This window comes from Rhamphochromis longiceps, linkage group LG6, assembly GCF_057381845.1.
Source record: "Rhamphochromis longiceps isolate RC_006_pf linkage group LG6, R_longiceps_female_GT1.1, whole genome shotgun sequence".
Classification (NCBI taxonomy): domain Eukaryota; kingdom Metazoa; phylum Chordata; class Actinopteri; order Cichliformes; family Cichlidae; genus Rhamphochromis; species Rhamphochromis longiceps.
The window spans coordinates 13,151,516-13,172,812 of NC_140562.1; the positions used below are offsets into that span (position 1 = coordinate 13,151,516).

General features: G+C 40.2%; 1 protein-coding gene across 1 annotated transcript; it reads right to left on the reverse strand.

Annotated features, from left to right (window-relative positions):
* Positions 1 to 1,075: 1,075 nt before the first annotated feature.
* On the reverse strand, positions 1,076 to 19,327 carry tmprss6 (transmembrane serine protease 6). The gene is made up of 18 exons (XM_085409266.1): positions 19,112 to 19,327; positions 18,521 to 18,653; positions 16,403 to 16,545; positions 15,571 to 15,638; positions 13,333 to 13,520; positions 13,186 to 13,227; positions 12,150 to 12,354; positions 11,759 to 11,895; positions 11,172 to 11,284; positions 10,884 to 10,993; positions 10,239 to 10,381; positions 10,024 to 10,122; positions 7,134 to 7,247; positions 6,386 to 6,502; positions 6,012 to 6,180; positions 5,158 to 5,435; positions 2,269 to 2,405; positions 1,076 to 1,513 (listed from the first exon to the last, which is right to left on the reverse strand). Exons 1-18 carry the CDS (start codon positions 19,199 to 19,201, stop codon positions 1,349 to 1,351), a joined length of 2,451 nt encoding a protein of 816 aa, XP_085265392.1. The 5' UTR covers positions 19,202 to 19,327; the 3' UTR covers positions 1,076 to 1,348.
* Between the last annotated feature and the right edge of the window lie 1,970 nt (positions 19,328 to 21,297).

A 21,297-nucleotide genomic window follows, 5' to 3' on the forward strand; every position in this document is an offset into this window, starting at 1 on the left:
TGTATCTTGTACCTCCAAAGCATGAAGTTTTACCTCAGCAGGAGCTGCATGGAGGTAAATGTTGCTCACAGACATGTGCACTGTGTGAAGTGTGCATTATGTATTTGTCACAAATGGCTTGAAAAAAATATTAACATTTTTTGTATATGCAACTCCTACATGATTGCTATGGCTTCCCCCCACTTTTTCTCCAGAATGATCCATCGTTTAACCAAAAACTCACTTTTCTGTGTCCTAATTAAGAAGGCAACCGTAACCCACCTGCTTGTTATTGTAATTGTGTCTCTTAAGATACTTTAGACACTATGAAGTTTAGATCAGGGGTGTCACACATAAGGCGTGGAGGACATCTTTAGAAAATCTGAAAGAAGTCATAGATTTTAACTGTATTGTCACAAGTTTTAATTTTTTTCCTGACTGTTATGCTCCCAAGGTCACACCAAAGTAATCTATCTACTATAGAAATTTCTGTTTCTTACCAGTGGATCCACAGTAAAAACACTCCTATGTCCTCCCAAAAATAGCAAAAACACTGGACTTCTGTTAATTAACCAAAAAAACTTTCAGTTTTATACTTACAGAGTGGTCTTTGCAATGATCTACCAAAACATTTCTGTAATTTTAAACATTTATCTCTCACAGTTTAAGCTGAAAGAGTTGTGCTGACAGAGTTTTCTGTAGTGTAGAATAATGGCAAACTGTAGGGCACTGAAACCAGCTTAACATCCCTTAATTAGATGATCTTTTCTTTCTTTGGTTTACGTTTTACTATGTTGCAATTAGATATGCAAAGACCATATATGAACAAAAGCCAAAACTTCCAGGTCCAAAAGGTGCAGCCTTAAAACAACATTCTTTCTAATAACCAGCAGGGGGCGCCTTCTCCGCTGCAAAAACAAGTTGGAGTCTGCAGAAGTATAGGAGTCTCAGTCTCCTCCAAAGTACCCAGCTGGAGGCTAAAAGTACTAAAGGTATAAATAGACTCACGCAGCGAGTATCATGACTGTGGACTTGTCTTGTTACACATATTTTACATTCATTTTAAATCAGAGATGCAAACACAGAATATGTGAGGCTATATGTGAAGTTTATTATCTTTCAAATGAGGAAGATTCAGCTTGTAAATGATTTTTGCTGGGTACAATTTCAAAGCGTTTTTTTACTATCAGTTATTAGAGGCGTATCGTTTCAGTATTTCATTACTTTTGTTACTTTGGAAAAAAGCCTTTAACATTTCACAGTTGCATTGTTTGGATAAGAACCAGTCTCAGGTCATCTGTGAACACCTTAAGGCATTTTTTCTCTCTCTTCCGGTTTGGTGTTCTGGTGCAAGTATGACATCAGTAACTCAGGAGCTGCTGATGACCTGCTTTATCCAGTTGGTGAGCCTGGTGATGCGAGTGTAGACACCATAGTAGTCTGGACGCCCGCAGCCTCTACCCCAGCTCACCACCCCGGCCAGGAACCAGCGACCTGAAGGCTCCTGACACACCAAGGGACCGCCCGAGTCTCCCTAACAGACAAAGGTAACGTTAACGAGGCACAAATAAGACTGGGTCTTCACAGCACAGAGGCACCATAATAATTGACAGTACTTATAATTACTACAGTGACTCACTATATCATCATCATCAGGGGTTCTTAGATATGTGGCTTTTAAAACTCATTTTATAACATCGATGTGTTTTAAAAAAAACTGGGCTAAAAAGAGGAAATAACGTTATAGATTTTTTTAATATTTAAAATTTTAATCGGTTTCTCCTTTTTTGTGGCTTTGAGGACATCTTGACAGAGAGCAGGACTACACGATTCTAAGTGATACATAGAATTTTACTTTCATTGCATCATATCAACTTTAAAACACTGCAGGAACTTATTGAATTTAGATTTTTTTGTAATATTAGTTATGTTAAAGAGAGAATCCATACAAAATCAGTTTAATTTAAATCTCTGCTTTGATTTTACCTACAGTTTCTTGGCAGTTCTACACACACACTTGTGCGGTATCTCCACCCAGCAAACCAAAGCCTGGTCCTCTTTTGACTTGTTTTGTTCACTCTTCTTTTTTCAAATGTAGGTAAAGATGGTGAGATTGTGACAAAACAGTAAAAGTGCAGGCTGTAAAGGAAACAATGTGTAGAGCTGAGGGGATGAAGTGCTAAGTGTTGTGTTGGACATTCTGAGTTCCACTTGCTTTTTAATTTTTAGTCATTTGATCCATTTTTGCTGCCAAAGTTCAAAGCACATGCAGCTTGTATTTCTTTGTACCTGACAGGCATCTTTCCTTCCATTGCGGTAACCGGCACAAAGCATTCTGGGAGTAACCAGGTGTCCATAGGAACGGATGCAGGATTCCTCGCTAACCAGGCGCACATCAACTTTCTGAAGCACATTACTGGCTGTGCCTGGGAAAAGTAAGAGGACAGAGTGACAGAGGGCAAAAGAATATCCTGTCAGTCATAATGCTGTTGAGTCTTTGTGCACTGCTTAAGGCCCCAGTAACACCAGCTTAGAGACCCATTAGCAATTGTTTGGAAATGGCCAGCGATGAGGGAAAAACAAGTTTTCCCTGACTGCGAGTGCTTTTGGGAGGTTGTTGCAAAAAGGTATACATTTCTGCACTGACAACCTTCTTTTGATTGTTTTGGTTGTCATCACTCATAGTACGCCTGGAAAATGCTAACTAGCGTTCAGAGTCAAATCTGTGTCTTCTGAAACATGTTGGTTTCAACTGTAAGACACAACGTTTACCGTGAAGCCAAACATTCTCCGTTTTCACTTCCCATCGCACTTTTCAACTTTCACTGTTGACTTGTCTGCAGACAAATCAGCATACTTTCATGCAAACTGCAGCAATCTGCTAGCGAGAAAAGCAATCACAGAGAAGATTTTGGTGCAGCACCATTTGCAATAGATATCACCCAACAGCACTAATAACACTCTGCAACCTCCAGCGTCCAATAAACATTCCTAATGTGCCCTTTATGGACTGGTGTGAGGGAACCCATTGTGTGCTTGCCCATAGAAAGCTCATACAGGGGTCCTAAAGGGGCAAAGGTGCTGTGGATCCTGTGTGTGCACAGGTATTTGTCTAACATTCCCCGACACACTGTAGACTGAAGTATCCAGAGAAATTGATCCACCAACCTTCCAGCTGCTATATTACCCATGCTATCTAATGAGGCACAGCCACCCGACTTTGGGCCTACATGGGTATGTCTGCCAGCATATTACTTATATTAATGAAACACTATACAGGGTAATGAAACCACGGAACATGTTTTAGTACACTGCGAGAAATAACAGGAGACTGAGAAGCTGAGAGAAGGTGATTGATGCAGAACCTCAGAAACGCTGTTCCACGCTGCATACAGCTGGTGGCTGTAATGTACCACGGGGCACAGTTAGGCAGCCCTCTGTGATCCCTGCTACTGGTGTGAAATGTGGGGTACATCTGGGCAGACCACACTTAGCATGCTTTGTGTGGGCAGCTGCTGTTCCCCATAGTGTAGAACCCAGATGCACCCATGTTTGCTGGAAAGCCTGGTTGACGTGTCTTCACTTACTAATAATGAACAACAAAGGTCTTCCCTTACGGTAACAAGAAAACACTTTATTCCGATTATGATCATGCAAATGCATTTTAATGTATTCAAATTTACCTTCGATTTTTCTCAAAAGTTGTATTGATTCTTATGAAGCGTTGCATGCCAGTATATGTTCTCCCACACCTTTTCTCTCTTTCAGCCTTCAGTTTATTAAGTTCATCGTGATAGCAGAAACCACTTCCACCCACACCACTCCATCTCCTCCTGCCTTTTTGATTTAAATTAGGTTTTTTTTTCCATGTGTGTTTGCTCAGATATCAAAATAGCACACCCACTTGCCTCCACATCACCGTCTGCACAAAAACTCCCCATATCTCGCACGCACTGACAAAAGGATGTTTTTAAAAACCACACAGTCGTTTGGTTGTGAAAATGATGCATCACACTGAATAATACATAAGTCGGTAATCATTCTGCAACAGGAGTCAAACTTGCTTAAAAGAAAAACTAAAAAGTGAGTGAGTGCTCTTCTTTTAGAGTAAACCTTCCATTTTTAAAGCAGTAAATGTAACATCACTCTAGGACCAGTAGTGTTTATGAAACTGCTCAGTGGGATTTAAGTGTCTTTTAAGGTCTGTTGTTGTGTCTGTCCATAAAGCAGCCTGTAGCTCAATGTGATTTATGATCGTGGAGAATGAAAAATGACTGTTTTGAGAGGCAGGTAGGATAGAGGTCCCCAATCCATTTAAAATGTCAGAAGATGAATTTTAAACCTCCAAGATGTTTGATCATAGAGGAAACCAATTAAACTTTGCTCTAATAAATATGGATGGCCACTTGAGGCTGCCTCTGAAAGCAAGTCAGTTGCCACGGTCTCCTATATCAAACTGCCCAACTTTACAGCAGAAATAAACATGGGAAAAAAACTGGTCTCTGTGGCTAATACTCATTTTTTAAAGGTTTAAAGTTTGGGTTTATTACTGGCACAGCTGCTCTGAACAGCAGATGGCTAGGTCACAGACGGTTAAACCTTCTGTCAGCTCGTTCAAGTTACTGAAATGGACCTGTGTTTTGCAGTTTTATTTCAATATTTTAATGTCATTCCCAGAGAAAAAGTAGTCCAGATGGCACGATACACAAGGACAGGTCTCTAGTCCATCATAACGCCAAAACAGAGACAACCACACACTCTAAAATCTAACCTACAACAAATTCAAAATCACCAGTTAACCTAATACTCATGTTTCTGGACTGTGGGAGGAAACTGGAGTTTCTGAAAGAAGCCCGTGCAGGCAATGAGTGAACATAAAAAGCCCCAGCTCACCAGGGGAGTCTCACCAAGACCTGTCAGAGGTGCTTGCTTATAGAGGTTTGTCTGATTGTTGGGGTTTTTCTATACTATTGTAGAGTCTTTACTTTACAATATAAAGCAAATTGAGGTGATAAAGTGTAGCAGATATGGAGGCATTTTGAGAGGTCAAACCAAAAACTTGGAAATCACTGCCATAGCAGGTTTACTGGTTATTAAAAGATCTGTAATTTGCTATTCCATACTCTAGCTTCTTTGCACATCCTTCAAGCCCTCCCCTTCCCTGCTTTCAAAGCTCACCCCCCTCACGGAGTGCCCCCCAGCCAGTGACCCAGCAGAGCAGGCCTGGCTCCAGCTGGTGCGTTGGTGGGGGCAAGCAGGTGGGTCGAGCATGCCCAGCCAGCAGCGCAGCGGCGGGCCGGTCCAGCTTGAGCAGGGCCAGGTCGTAGTCGTGGGACTCATCGTCATAGTAATGATGAAGATGGATGCGTTGGACCCGCGCCACCTCCTCTGTAGGGCTGCTGCGGTTGATCAGAAGTTTGCCAAGGTAGACTGTCCACACTGAGGGGGAGTAGAGACTGCAGCAGGAACACAAAGAGGTCAAATGTGTTGTAGGGCCAATAAGAAAGCGTTTTTTTCCTGAGCTATTTAAAAAGAAAACACCCACACAGTTAGCAGTATTAACTCATGCCAAGAAATATCTGTTTATACTTTTTCAGCTTTTTTATCTTCCTCATCCACAGACTCTGAAGGCTGCTTAAGCTTTTAATCACCATGCAAGAAAATTAAGCAGAGAAAAATAGGTAATGCTCTAGAGGATGCTGCAGCTATAGTTTTGGGGATGGTCCAGATTGTGGGGTTGAAAAACACAAGTGTATACAAATCCATAAATACTCTGCCTCTGACTCAGACAGGCTGTCACAGTTAAACCCCGGTCAGCAAAGATGCAACCGAAGGACAGAAGGAGGAAGCTGCAGCAGAAATAAACTTGATTTATAAAACCACGACTAAAATGCTCCATCAAAGTCACGGCAGAGGATGATAATATTTTAATCTTTACACAACAGAGAGCCTTTGGTTGTCTTCTTATTAACATCACTTTCTAACATTTAAGTCATCACACCACTTCCTTCCTTTTTGTTTCCTGCCCTTACCGGTCGTCATAGAAACAGTGGGCAGCCGACACCACCCATTGACTGGCGATTAAAGTGCCACCACAGATGTGGTTACCCCGCACCTGCAGGCTGGCCTGCCATGGCCACTCCCCCTCTGAGGCGTCCGTTCCCCCAACGATGCGGCTGGAGAACTGCCTCAGGCCGCACTCTGGATACACACACGCAGGTATGTTTAAACACACTGATGTGCGCAGTGTGAGCTAATACTTTTCAAATAAAATGCTCGCGAGTTATTGAAACAAATTCTCTGACATAGAAGCACACAGAAGTCTCGAAATTTTAATGTGATACAATTAAAATAATGAGAATAAAGTTAGAATGTTAGAAGGTGTTAGGTGATCGAGTCTTCTTACCACAATGTTTCTCATCGGAGGCGTCAGGGCAGTCAGTGACAAAGTCACACTCAGGATTTGGTTTCTTCAGACACGTTCCGTCAGCACACACATAGGTCATATCTGTACACTGCACGCCTGGGCATGGACACAAGTATAAATTTATATTTAATGCAATTAAACAATAAAGTTTACATCATGGCCTGTGTCTGCTTCCCTCATCAGTTCAGCTTGAAGCTAAAAGGAACCAATATGCACTGTTACTGTTGAGATGTTCAGGATAAAGTCATGTGGGTCTTCCAAAAGGATGCAGGACAAGATAAAAACAGGCCACTACCTCACTGAAAACAGATATTCCTGATATGTTTTTGGCTGTCCCTGTGGCAGCAGACAGGCAGGGTTTGATTCTGCCGTGGGCGCTTTGCTGCATGCAACCCACACCTTCCTATCCCTCACCTTCATGCATCTTTCTAACTGTCACCTTCTAATTAAAAAGTCAGACACCTCAGACTGAATTGAACGACTGAATGAATCAATGATATAAAATGACGTCTGGGTGGTTACATCTTAAAGCACACTTTTTATAAGCTAAGCATTTTAAAAGGTGAATGGAGGCTTTGGTTATACAGCACACAGGAAATGTAGTGTTAGAGGCATCTGACCACATATATTCCAAAAAGGGGGATCGTAGTGATTTTTCCAACTACCTTTTGCCGACGGCTGTGGAAGTATTTTATGTGTGAAAAGAAGGACACTTGCAGCCTGTTACCTTCAGTGCAGTTCATCTCATCGGTAGCTTCAGGGCAGTCTGGGTGTTGGTCACACACTTTGTAGTAGTCCACACACTGACTGTCCTCTGGACATTTGTATTGTGCCACACATACTGAGAGACACACATGTAAACACTACATTCAGAACCGTTCACTGACAAAATATTGTAGAAAAACTCAGCCGTGTAACATGAGTTAGCCCACTGTGCTTCTTATTTACAGATTAAATGTATTTTGAGTGTGTCGCAGTACATAATTAATAGCTTGATTTAATGTATGCTGGATTATGTTTATTAGGAGAAAAGCAAAAGAGGAGTTTTATTAGAGAGTACATTTGAAAAAGTTATTAAATAAAGTGCTTTTGATGCTTTTGTATAACAGAAATATACAGTAAATATGTCTGAATTTGTGGCTAGCATATTTTACTTTCTGTAAATTAGTATAGTATTAGCATTAGTCTTTGCCATGAAGAAGTATTTGTCGCTTCCATATTTTTGGTATTATGTTTTTGCATGTTTGTCATAGTTAAATGTTAGATAACCTGAGTAAAATGCAGTTTTTAAATGACGATGATTTTATTTATTAATGGAAAACAGCCATCCAAACCTACCTGACCCTATGTGAAAAAGGGTTGGTGTTCCGATAAACCAAGCGGTCGTTCAGCCTGAGTGGTTCAGTGGTTCACCTTCAGGATCTTCGTGCAGAATCTGTGGTTCCTTCAGTTACAGCAAGTCATCGAGCAAAGCAGCCCAGACCATCACTCTACCACCAACCGCCATGTTTGACTGTTAGTATGATGATGTTTTCATGAAATGCAGTGCTAGTTTTACACCAGATGTAAACCTTGGCAAATGTCAGACGAGTCTTTGTGTTCTTTTTTTCTCCTTGATCTCTCCCATGGAGGCCATTTTTGCCCAGTTTCTTTCTCATTGTTGTTGAACTCTGACCTTAACTAAGGCAAATGAGTCCTGCAGTTCTTTAGATGTTGTTCTAGGTTCTCTTGTGGCCTCCTGGATGAGTCTTCAATGCACTTTTGGAGTAAATTTGGTAGGCCAGCCACTCCTCGAAAGGTTCACTGTTCCAAGGTTTCTCCTTTTGTGGATATGACTCTCACTGTAGTTTACTGTGAGTCCCAAAGCCTTAGAAATGGCGTTCTAACCCTTTCCAGACAGATAGATGTCACTGACTTTTTATCTCACCTTTTTTAGATGTCTTACTTCATCACACAGGGCCAGGAAGGTTTAGATAGCTTTTTCCCTTATCCCTGGTTATCTTTGTCTAATATTAAAATTCTCTTGATGATGTCTGCAGAACGTCAAGTCGTGGTTGGCGCTAAACTTTCTTTGTTTTAACGATTCTAAAACTGAAGTAATGGTGTTTAGACCTGCTTCCACTGCTGTTCCGTGTGTTGATCTGCAATCCCTGAAATCATTCTGTAAACCATCCATCCATCCATCCATTCGCTTCTGCTTATCCTTTTCAGGGTCGCGGGGGGCGCTGGAGCCTATCCCAGCTGTCATAGGGCGAAAGGCGGGGTACACCCTGGACAGGTTGCCAGTCTGTCGCAGGCAGGTAAACCAGAGTTTGTTAATCTGGGTTTTAAAATGGATCCTGAGCTTAAGCTTGAAAGCCAGATCGGGTTGGTTGTAAGGTCTAGTTTCTTTCATCTGAGGCAACTGGCCAAAATTAAGCACTTTCTTACGAGACAGCAATTTGAAACAGTAATCCACGCTTTTGTAACCGTTCAGCTGGATTACTGTAATTCTCTTTATTTTGGGGTGAGTCGATCTTCTGTTTTTCGACTGCAGCTAGTCCAGAATACTGCTGCACGGCTTTAAACTGGCACTCGTAGATACGAGCATATCACCCCAGTTTCAATGGCTGCCCGTGCATTTTAGGATCCATTTTAAGCTGCTTTTATTTGTTTTTAAATGTTGGTCCAATGCTGCCCCTGTGTACCTCTCTGAGCTTCTTCATCCATACATACCTTCCCGGTCCCTCAGGTCGGCAGACCAGCTCCTCCTGAGTGTGCCCAGGACTAATCGTAAGCTCAGAGGGGATCGGGCGTTTGCTGTGGCAGCACCAAAATTGTGGAATGAGTTGCCTTTACATGTTAGACAGGCACCTTCCTTATCTGTTTTTAAATCACGTCTTAAAACATATTTATTTTCCTTGGCTTTTAGCACAGCAGGACTTGTTGATGTCTCTTAATATATTTTCTTATTAATTATATTATTTTTAATTTTAAGATATTTTATATGTAATTTAAACTGTTTCCTCTCTGTTTTATATTTGTAGCACTTTGGTCAACATTGTTGGATGTAAAGTGCGTTATAAATAAAGATGCTATGCTAAAGATGCTATCTGAAATATTTAGGTCTTAAAAAATGTGCAAAAACAAAAAAATCAGGACGGGGATGAACATTTTTTCACAGCACTGAATCAATAGTGAACACTTGACCTTAGTCAAACCACTGAGAGCATTGTAGCTTGACAGGCTGCCAACACTCACAGGTTTTAAAATTAGAGATTCTTTCTGCCTTCCAAGTGCTTTCATGGGGTTTTTAAAGAGTAGGCCCATCAGATCAGATCAACATCACCCCTGGATTTAAAGCCAGGCAGCTTTCATTAGCAGCACTCTGATAAGCCTCACATATCTGATGTTTTTCTGGAACAGTTCTACTCTCATCCATGTCATATAAATCTGGCAGTTTTGGCTCTCCAGTGTCACAAGTGGCCTCACCAAGAGGGTGGTGGCTGATAGACAATAAATTCAACATTATTTTACTTAGAATGGGCACATTTATGTGTCACATTCAGTATTTGAGCACTTACTCTACCCTCTCAATGTGAAGGGAGAGTTATTTATGTTTGGAGTTCTGTATATACCACAGTTTCTCTCATCGAGGCCATTGGGACAGTCCTTGATTCCATCACAGATGGGCACGCAGAGACCATTCACAGTGCACAGGAACTGTCCTGGGCAAGCTATAAAACACAAATACACACAGAGCTCGAAATTATGCTGAGAAAAGGTCACAAAATGACATCCCAATATTTTCATCAACATTTCATGGCTGTCAGTTCCAGCATCCACAACTCACGATCTGACAGGTTGAAGACGCTGTATTGCAGCTGAAGGCCCGGCCCTGTGAGTGACACCTCAGATGTCATGAAGATAGTGGCTGTCGTAGAGAGCAGGAAGAGACGTTCGCTGTAGGGCTGCAGAGCCCTGGTGCCGCACAGCCTGAGAAAGGAGAGGGAGGGTGAAAGTGAAGGGACGTGTCCCTGAAGGCATCACCTCTCCACTTGTACAAGAAACTATTGATCGGTTTCTTCCTGATTAAATAAAGAAAGTAAGGGATTTGTGAGTTTATTGCCTATACTGGAATTAAAATGCTCTCAAACATAAGGGGATTTGGTTGGCTTGTGTGGTACAACACTGCCCCCTGTTGTTCAGTAGGGAACAAAATCCTCTCAGGGTCCAAATACTTTTTACTGAGGCTAAGAAGAAGCAGAACTCAGCACCTGTGCATTACACGGAAAGACAAAATCCTTTACACATGACTATTTGCTAAAAAGGGAACTATTTGAAAGCACGACCCGCTATATCAGTTATGATGAGGATTTGTGTTGTGTTGGGCTATCTCAAATGTTCTTTTTGTGTGTGTAAACATGTCTAATAAGTTCCAGAATAGGCACTAACGTTGCTTTACTGGGCTGAAAAAGGTCTTTGTGGCACAGCTTACCTGCGATTCTGGATGACCCACTGTCCCTGGGTACAGGCCTGGTTGTAGCTGGCTCTGCTTAGCTCATAGCCCTCAAATGTCAAACACAAGCCCATCCCTGCACTGGGCATCTGAAATCACACACAGGACAGTAAATGTATCAATCAAGTCATTTACTTGACAGGTTCTTTATTATAATACGAGTTACCTTTAGTGATTCAAAGTTTGACGTGGATCATTTGATGATAAATAAAATAATCAATCAATGTGTGGATCAATAAAAGATGCACGGCTGAAGGAGAGGCTTACAGTAAAGTTCCAGGTACAGTTGGTGTCAGGAGGGTAGTAGCTGGGAAAGAAGGGTGTCTTTAGTGTCCCTTGGACCCCTGATACTGCCTCCAACTGTATAGTGGAATTACAGTCTAAGAATGATGAAGACACAAAGCAAGAAAGATTGTTCAGTCCACAATATAATCATTTAATGTGAATATATACAGAAAAGAAGAGGGGGACTCATGAATATAGCAGGATCCACACAAGATTGATTTCTACCATGTCTTTCAGAACACAACTTGATTGATTCTTGGTTTTGTGAGACCAAGATAGATTGCCATAAAAATACATGAGGATATTGATATCTGCTGCCCAGAGACTAAATCCCACTCACTCTGGTCATTCCTGTAGCTCTTGCACAACTAACCGGTCAATAATTTCATTTACAGTGTGATATATCTAAATATCTACTGGACAGAATACCAAAACGTTTTCCAGATGATGTAACTTTTTGATGTGCCACCAAAGGTTGACATTGCATGTTAGGATGCTGACTTTTAGTCAAATTATTGTATGATACATTTTTTACCAGAGAGAAGTGCAAAACATTCAGGTAGGCTTACCCTGGTGTTCCCAAGCCTGCACAGACAAAGAAAAGGATTCCTTGTAATTGTATAGACCCTGTTTCCAAACCACTGTCATCCACTCTCCTGATGACAGGACACGGACCACGCGCTCATGTCTGCTGCAGCCATACACACTGGTAGGAAGGAAGGAAAGTTGCACAGAGCCCATAAATGATAGTGATAATAACGTGTTAGTATGAGTTTCTATTTTGGACATCTATAACAGGAACTATAGAGGCCTAGATATGTGTAGATCATCCTATTTTAAAGGTCAGGCCAAATATTGATTTCATTTTTGTGGTTTTTAAATATTCCTGTCACTTTACATTAATGCCTCACAGTGCTGTGTATCAGTCTAAATATACTTATATTGTTAGGAGAGACTCACGATGTGATGAGATGATTATCAGCAGGGGTGAGCGAGTTGTACACCAGCAGTCTGTCACTGCACTCTGGAAGCAGCCACTCCATATGGAGCTCAAGCTGGGAGCTTGGGGTGGTCTGGAGGTGCCACAGACAGGAGGAACGCTGCGTGTTAGGGCCAAGGAGCAGAATGGGGCTGCTGGACACCACCTTCTGATAGCGGTAGCAGTCTTGGGGCAAAAAAGGCAAGAATTAAAGTCAGAACTGAGTCTGTACTTTTGTGCACAGATGATGGGATTTGTAAATGTTAAACTTCAATGGCTTTTGCTTCTATGGTTTAACTTAAGCTGATAGGGATTGATGACATTACACTAAATATAAAGTTTTACTTTGACTTTAGATATGGAGCTATTACGTTAAAAGGAATTGTCTAAAAAGAAACAATTAAAAGATCAGACTAAACTAGAACAATGTGCCATGTAAAAGTATAACACAAGAGAAAATCAGTTTATAGAGTTTTTGGCGTCTGTGCTAATAAAGCTGTAGGTCAAATATGTTGTTAGCAAATTTAAATAATTCAGTTGTTAGTTAGTATCCAAGTTCCATTGTTTTTATCGTGTTATTATTATGCCCCTTTCAAAACATTTTAAAGTCATTTCAAAACTAAACATATAAACTACCTGTACTATGATGTAGTTAAACTCTAACCATGACCAATGAGTGCCCATCTAAGCAAGTCAAAAAATGGGTATTAAATGTTGCCAATTAAATAATGATGCGACCTAATAGAGGTGGAGTTCAAATGTCAAAATAAGGCTTTAAAATTTTTGCCTTTCACCCCAAAATCACATTTGTTCAGTGAATTATGTATACAGTATAATAAATTAAATTATACTGAGAAGCATGCTCAACATAAAATCCTGTTTACCTTTGTTCCCATGAGTTACTTTATTTCTTGTCTAATGTACAGTGGACTGTGCTACTTGTAATTAAAGTTCCGGTACATGAATTAATTAATACAAAACAAAAAATTATAAACAAACTGAAATAAAATCTGATACCAAATGAGGCTTTCAAAAGTTTTACAACTTTGGGGTCAGTTTCTGTAGGGAGCAGAACAAAAAGAAACAGAAATTAAATTAAATGTACATTAAATTTAGATTTAAATCTTCCTTTAACTGTTTTTCTGCCCATGTTCTTCCTCTCACCACTGACAGATAGTGTAGGGAGATGGAAAAGGTATCCATCAAAGCTGGCTGTCTCTTCCACCTTTGACCTGCTGTACCCCTTCAGCCCCTCCACCAGGCTCCTTCTGACCTTCTCCAGCGTGACTCCCTCAGCATGGCTGCTGGGTATATTCAGCAGTATCCAGAAGTGAGCCACAACACTTCCTTCCCTGCAGAGACAAAAAGACAACCAAGACTCGATGAAAGACCAGTCAAAAGTTTGGACACACCTTCTCATTTCATGGTTTTTCTTTATTTTCATGTCTATTCACATTGTACATTCTCACTGAAAGCATCAAAATTATGAATGAGCATATGAAATTATGTAGGAAACAAAAACGTGTGAAATAACTCAAACCGCTTTTTATATTTTAGATTGCTTTGTACACTCTTGGCATTCTCTCGATGAACTTCATGAGGTCGTCACCTGAAATAGTTTTCCAATAGTCTTATACAGTCTTATCCCCACACCATTGCGTTTGGGTTTAGTTTATGTGACTGAGGAGAACAGGCCATCTGGTGCAGCACTTCATCACTCTGCTTCTTGGTCAAATAGCCCTTACACAGCCTGGAGGTGTGTTTGGGGTCACTGTCCTGTTGAAAACGAAATTATGGTCAAAATAAAGGTAAACTGGATGGGATGTAATGTCGCTGCAGGCTGCTGTGGTCGCCATGCTGGCTCAGTGTGCCTTCAATTTTGAATAAATCCCCAACAGTGTCAGACGAAGAAGGCAAGAAATTCCACAATTGAACACTGACAAGGCACACCTGTGACATGAAAATGATTGCAGGTGACTACATCATGAAGTGCATTGAGAGAGAGCCAAGGGTTTGCAGCGCTATCAACAAAGCAAAGAGTAGCTACTTTCAGGAATCTAAAATATAAAACCTATTTAGATATATTTACCAACTTTTTTTCTACATGATTCCATATATCTTGCTTCATATATGATGTCTTCAGCATGTATCTACAAAGGTAGAAAGTAGTAAAAATAAAGAAAAACCATTAAATGAGAAGGTGTGTCCAAACTTTTGACTTCTAGTGTTTTACTGTCTTTACTGATTCAAAGTATTTGGTGCCTATGGCTTCATGTTGTCATAAGTATGCTTGTTTTTGCAGGTATTTGGTGAAATACCAAAAAGGACAGTTTCTTAAATAGTCACAGTGTTTCACTTGTTTGGGCCCAAAAGCAACTTCCCAGCTAAAATCCGCAAATTTACAGTATAAATAAAAAGAAAAAAGAAATGAAAAATAAAACAGCAACATCTGAACAAGGTGAATTTTGAACTCTACAATCAGTCTATAGTCTGTGGTTTATCATTTTAAGATTGCCATGTCGAGCTTTTTGTATACAGTCTATAGAAACACGCATGACCTGCAATACAGTTGGTACTTTTACCTCATGATCTTGGGTTGATTATAATCGATCGTGGCTCAAGAGTTGGGAGTTCGCCTTGTAACCGGAAGGTTGCCGGTTCGAGCCCCGGCTCGGACAGTCTCGGTCGTTGTGTCCTTGGGCAAGACACTTCACTTACCGCCTACTGGTGTTGGCCAGAAGGGCCGATGGCGCGATATGGCAGCCTCGCTTCTGTCAGTCTGCCCCAGGGGAGCTGTGGCTACAACTGTAGCTTGCCTCCACCAGTGTGTGAATGGGTGGATGACTGGGTGTGTAAAGCGCTTTGGGGTCCCTAGGACTAGTAAAAGCGCTATACAAATACAGACCATTTACCATAATATACCTAAAACTGTTGGTAAGATAAAGTTGATCATCTTCAGTTTTTGTCAGTTCAGAAAGCGGTAGATTCTGAACTTGTTGAAACACATCAGTATTGTAGCAGTTAGCATAAAACACTAACCACTATAAAGAAACAACTGGTGGCTGCTCCCTTATTGAAAACAGAGTAAAAGCTTACCGTATGTTAAAGCCACAAAGATATTTTTCAGAGGTTAGTTTTAAGAAAAAATGTGCAGAACAGTGTAGATTTTAAATTTTACTCAAAGCTTATCAGTAGAAAATATCCTCCTGTTGACAAAAACTTGAACTGAACTTGGAGTCATGATGGCACAATATTCACTACTTATCAACCTAGTTCAAGGCTCAATTTGTATTTTAGAATCACAGCTGGCACTTAGTCTACCACTAAACTACAGTACTGCCCCATTCCTGTTGTTATGACTCTGACTTATGACTATGTGAAGAAAAAATGTAATGTACATACCCAAAGGCAAACACAGTGGTGCAGTTGAAGTATCGAGAAAGAATCGAACCTTTCATAATATTCTCTACCTGAAAGAAAGCAAAACACTATCAGCTGTTCACATGAAATCATTCAGGTGCAGGATGGTAGTGTTCCTGTCAGTACACATGCACTATATGTACTTTATACTGCCAAACATAGCCTCCTGAATGCTAATTTAATGTATTATTTTTGCTGTGCTATGTGGTTCTTTATAGCGTAGTCAATCTGACTACAGTCTGCTCTTCTTTTGATTTGATGTACCTTTATTAGTCCCACAAGGGGAAATTTCATAAGGCTGCCGACCTATTGCACGTAATGCCGGCGCCATCTTACCCTCCGACCATACATACATGACACAAAACATCACATGGGGAAGACAGGTCAGAGAGGTATAACAATGGAAAATGCACCACATGAGGAAAGATAAGGAGAAAAAAAATAACTCCCCTCAGACTGAGCTCCAACAGGGAGATCAGTTTGAGAACAGAAAAAAAACACCTTTGCACATAAGAGCACATGAAAAAAAACAAAACTTCTGGACTTCTGTTCTGGTCTATGACTTACTAGTGTAATGTACGTTAATGATAACAACTGTTTGTGGTAATATCTCAGAATTATTATAATCTACAGCACCTAAACAAACTTGCTAAGCATTATTTGTTTCAGCCCCCTTTTTTGTTATTGTTTACTTGTTAAGATTACATTGTGAAAATTAGTGGAAAAACAGAAAGCCTTTGAAACTGACAGGATCACCTAAGTGACCTAAATTTTTAGGACATCTGCATCAGAGGAATTCGTGGTCCCTGCTCACCATACTCTCGACGCCCTTGGCTTCCTTCTTGAAAACAGGACTGTTGTGAGAGGACAGATCAGTAGAGAAGTTCCTGTTGAGGATGGATAAGTAGGCAGTGTACTGCTGCTGGACACGAGCCTCTAACACCCAAACCTTGTATTCTGTTACAGAAATGTGGACCAACACAGAAATTAAAGACATCAAAGAGTAACTGTGATGCTACATAATAATAGTATCATAACAGTGATCCAATGTTCTTCATCTGTCGTATGATAATGATCCATGGGACAGCCCATCTGTGCTAAGAATAGGCATGTGTTGGATTGTAGTGTTATTTTATGCCATGTTATACCCCGAATTAAAGATTGTGAATTATTATGTAGATTAGTTTGCATTATTCGCCTGAATTAGAAGAAGCTGATAACTATTGCATTAGTTAAACTGATTTGCATGACATTAAACTGCTGACTTGTTGTGAACGAATGACATTGTTTTATGATGCATTATACTGCTGAGTTATAAGAAATACTGTTCACAGAGAGTTATTGTCTTATTTGTCTGATTAGAAGAGAACAGAATATGCTGGAGTTTTCTGCCCCATCGCAGCAGGAGCAGATAAGCAGGGAGCCAAGGTCGTAGCTTAGGCGCTGTGTGAGAGAAAGCATGTAAATGTGTAGGCTTTTTATGATAAGGTGGAGGCACCAGGGGCTATAAAAGTTTGAGCAATGCTCCACCATTTTGAGATTTTGAGGCTGTCTGCATCAGTGTCCATCTCCCACGCGTGTGTTCATTAAAATCATCGTTTGACTCAACCCGACCGGACCAGTGTTGTTATTGTGGTTTTTTCTCTTGTTTCCATCCCCAATTTTGAACTCGTAACACATGAAAGGCAAGAAAAAAGGAAACTGGAAAATATTTTCTCACTCTGTTTCAGTATACGTGTGCGGTACCATTATAAATATAGCATCTCAGACTGACTCTGATTTGCTTTCCCTAGCTGTCTGTGAGTTTCTGCTTCTTTACCACATCCTTGTCAACCTAATTCAAGCCTTACATTTACATTTTAGAATCACAGCTGGTACCTGCTTGACCACTAAACTACAACACAGAGGACAATATCAACTCTTATTATTTTACACACTAACTCTAAGTTCCATCCATCCATTCATTCGCTTCTGCTTATCCTTTTCAGGGTCACGGGGCTATCATATCCCAGCTCTCATTGGGCGAGAGGTGGGGTACACCCTGGACAGGTCCCCCTTTGTTGCAGGGCTAACACACAGAGACAGACAGCCATCCACACCCACATTCACACCTATGGGCAATTTAGATCAGTCTATTAACCCAGAGGGAACCCACACAAACATGGGGAGAACATGCAAACTCAACACAGGCCTGATGGTGGAATTGAACTCAGGACCTTCTTGCTGTGTGGCAACCGTGCTAAGCACTGTGCCGCCTAACTCTAAGTTAGTTTGTAAAATTTCATGACTAGATGTCACTGAATTACAGCTTGTGGTCAACTGAATTCTGTTTCCCTACTCCTCCCGATAAAAATGCATGACCCTGGCTTCTGTAGTCATTGTAGGACCAACATGTTTTAGTCAGCCGAGGGAGAACTAAAATATTACATTTAGATAGTACTCCATAACGGCTGCATTGTCAATAGCGTACGTCAGTAAAATATTATTTGGTATTTAATGTTCGGCAATTGGAAGAGTTGGCCTTGGTTCAGGATGTGAATCCTGTTGGCGTGTTGCAAATTTGATCTGGCTGCAAAGCATTTAAATGTTTCTCCAGTTCCATCATATCCTGAAGTGCAAATCCTTTGCCAAAACAGCAATTCTACAGGGATCCAAACGTATGGTGTTCTGGTTTGGGTCTTTAAATTATATCCCGATAAGCAGTACAATTACGGAGCCAGCTTCTCATGCACATGATGACTACTATCCTCAAATAATCCTCATGACTTGACAATTATTTGAAACTGAGCATGTTGCAAAAGATCATAGGTAAACATGCAAACCACATTTTGTAGATGCTGTATACACGTGGCCACTCACACAGCATTGTCATTGTCAGGAGCACAACTTGAGATTAAAATATTAACAAAATGAGAGACAATGTTTTGCTCACCCAGGAAATACCAAGCCAAAATTGCTGCTGCAACTATAATGATGACAATGAGGATGATGAGGAAGGCAAGGACACACTTGCAGGACCGAGACTTCCTAGTGGGCGGAGCCACAGCTTGTGTAGCAGCTCCCACCTGAAAACAAAAGCTTAACATGATCTACAAAAAATCTGACAGAGACAGACCCAACGCTGTGGCATCCTTTGTTTTAGAGAAAAATGAAAATGTAGTGAATCATTTAGTTAACATCTAACCTGGTTTTTGAGTAAGTTATGTTTGGGAAGTAGGTATCGATTTGTTTAAAATGTTATTATATTTATTTATTGTATTTATTAGATATCTGCAAATCCCAATCAAACACAACTGATTGTTACAAAGCATACTGACACAGTTTATGGAAACATGTATGTAGAAGTGCCTGAACCTGCATCAGTCATGGCATTAAAAGCACAGAAGGAGCCTCCATTTTGAAAGGTCTTGTGCATTCTCTAAAACATGCATTTACTCTAAAAAATGTTAGATATGCAAAAATCCCTACAAAGGACATAGATCAGAGTGCATTGCTGCAGTTTTAATGTTTCAGTATTACTGACCCCATTGCTTAGAGAAGCATGTGTGATCCCCTGGTCACAGGATACGGACTTCTTTGACCCGTGGCCAAGTGCCATTGCATCACACCACATTTCTTAGTCCTTGAGAAATCATCTTGACATCCATGAGGGGTCGCTGAGTTCTGAATTTCCAACCAAAAGTCTTTTACCAGCCATCTTTGGTAATCACAAAGCTGCACATGTTGCTCTGACAGACAAAGAGCAGTCCAATTTCTGTTTGTAAGTCCAAAGGTAAAAAAAAAGACAGTCAATATTTCCCAAACCTCATTTGGCTTAAGCATGTCACTCAGAGTTAGCTGACTTACCTCTATGCATCAGCAAAGCAAGAACTGATGGTTCGATATAACTGGGAGGAGTAAAAGTGAGTCAGGTACACAACCTGATATCACAAATCATCACCAAGCAACAGCAGTGCACCCAGGCAACTGCCTGCACAGGTAGGACTGCAGGGAATAATAAGTTATTTACAGTCTCTATTCTCCAGAGTTAGTTTTCCCTGCAAACAAGAGTCTACTACACACAGAGATATGAGTGTCTTTATCTCAGGGACTAAAGAGTTTCTCACTGATTTAAATTTTGCCTCTGCAAATCAATTCATTATCAGGAGCACATTTTTTTGAAAATGTTCATGTAAAATCTTTTCTTCGGTTTACATTAAACTTTAAAAATAAAAGGCCCACAAGCTATTTACACTTGTCATTTATTTTATTGTGAAGTTCATCACAGTAAACAACATGTTTTACGACTGACTTGATGGTCTACAACATACAGGAAAACCAAGATCAAAACAATAATGTGAACTATTAGACTATTTGTCATTGACATACTTCCATTCCATTACAGACGTATACATATATTTATTTTATTAAAAGGTAAAATTATTTTTATAAAACAAATACAAGTTCTTATATAAGTCATTTATGCTATTAATGATCTGTTACATCTAGACATTTCATCTTCCAATATCCTGGTTATGGTTAATATGTGATTATCATGATAACAACATTAGTTCACAAACTCACCTATCTGGAACTTACATTCCTTTACCAACATTTGTTTCAGTACAATAAGCTACATGCCATTTAGATGATCTCACTAAAACCACAATATAAACGCAAACACTTTTATTATTACAACCACATTATTATTAATTTGAGTTTAGTTTCTCATTAGATAATACATTTGGTTTTTAACAGTAACAGTTTAAGTGCAAAGTTCAGATATATGAAAAATGATTTTGTTTAAATATTAAAGATAAAGGAAAATACATTTATAAATATCACCACCAGCGCTGCTGAACAACGTGAAGTGTATAAAGTTTTATGTGATGTTACATTTTCCTGAGAACTTATCCGGTTGTTCAGTCTGACCTCACTAGCCTGTCTGGGTCTAAACTCCGCTGCAGCTCCATGTATCAAATGATCACTGTGGCATTACTGAGAGTTGAAAAACTGTCTGAAGTCTTTCATCTTTAATAAAATGATCAGCGTTCTGCTCTACCAGGTGTAACAATTGAGTTTAACATCCAGGCATCCATGAAAACGGAATTTATGACATTTAACAGAGTTAGAAGTTAGCAGGAAGTTAGCTCGCTAGCTTCTATCTAAATACAATATAGCATGTCCTGACTGCGGGGTTTTGGAAACAAATTAAAACGTACAGCTCTGTTATCACTTCCAGCATAAATGAAGACAGAAAACTAAACAGCAGGGACGTTTGTAGGGTTACTGAAGTTTGGCTAGCTGGTATATAATGATGTGCTACGTGACCGCTAGTGACACTGCTATGTTAGCATAATATAAACAAGCTAACTTTTTTTCCACTCGATAAAAGTTAACGTGAGTGTTCTCGGTGGTCAGGAACAAATGTAATCGCAGGGCAGGATGCTGTAAAAGGACCAAACTTCAGCCAGGAGAACAACTGAGATAATCCATCCACAATACGAGGTTAGTCATTCATATACTGCTGCATGGGCTGGGCTGTAGTTACATCCTAAGGTTTTAAAAACTGAGCTTAAATAAATGATTAACGGTAATAAAAGCCAAGGGAGGTCAACAGTGATCACTGGAGCTTTTTGAGATTAAATAGAAGAAAATACAAAACATTAAACATGTTAACAACACAAAAGCCATATTAAACGCAGACTACTTTAGGCCCGGAAGTAGGAT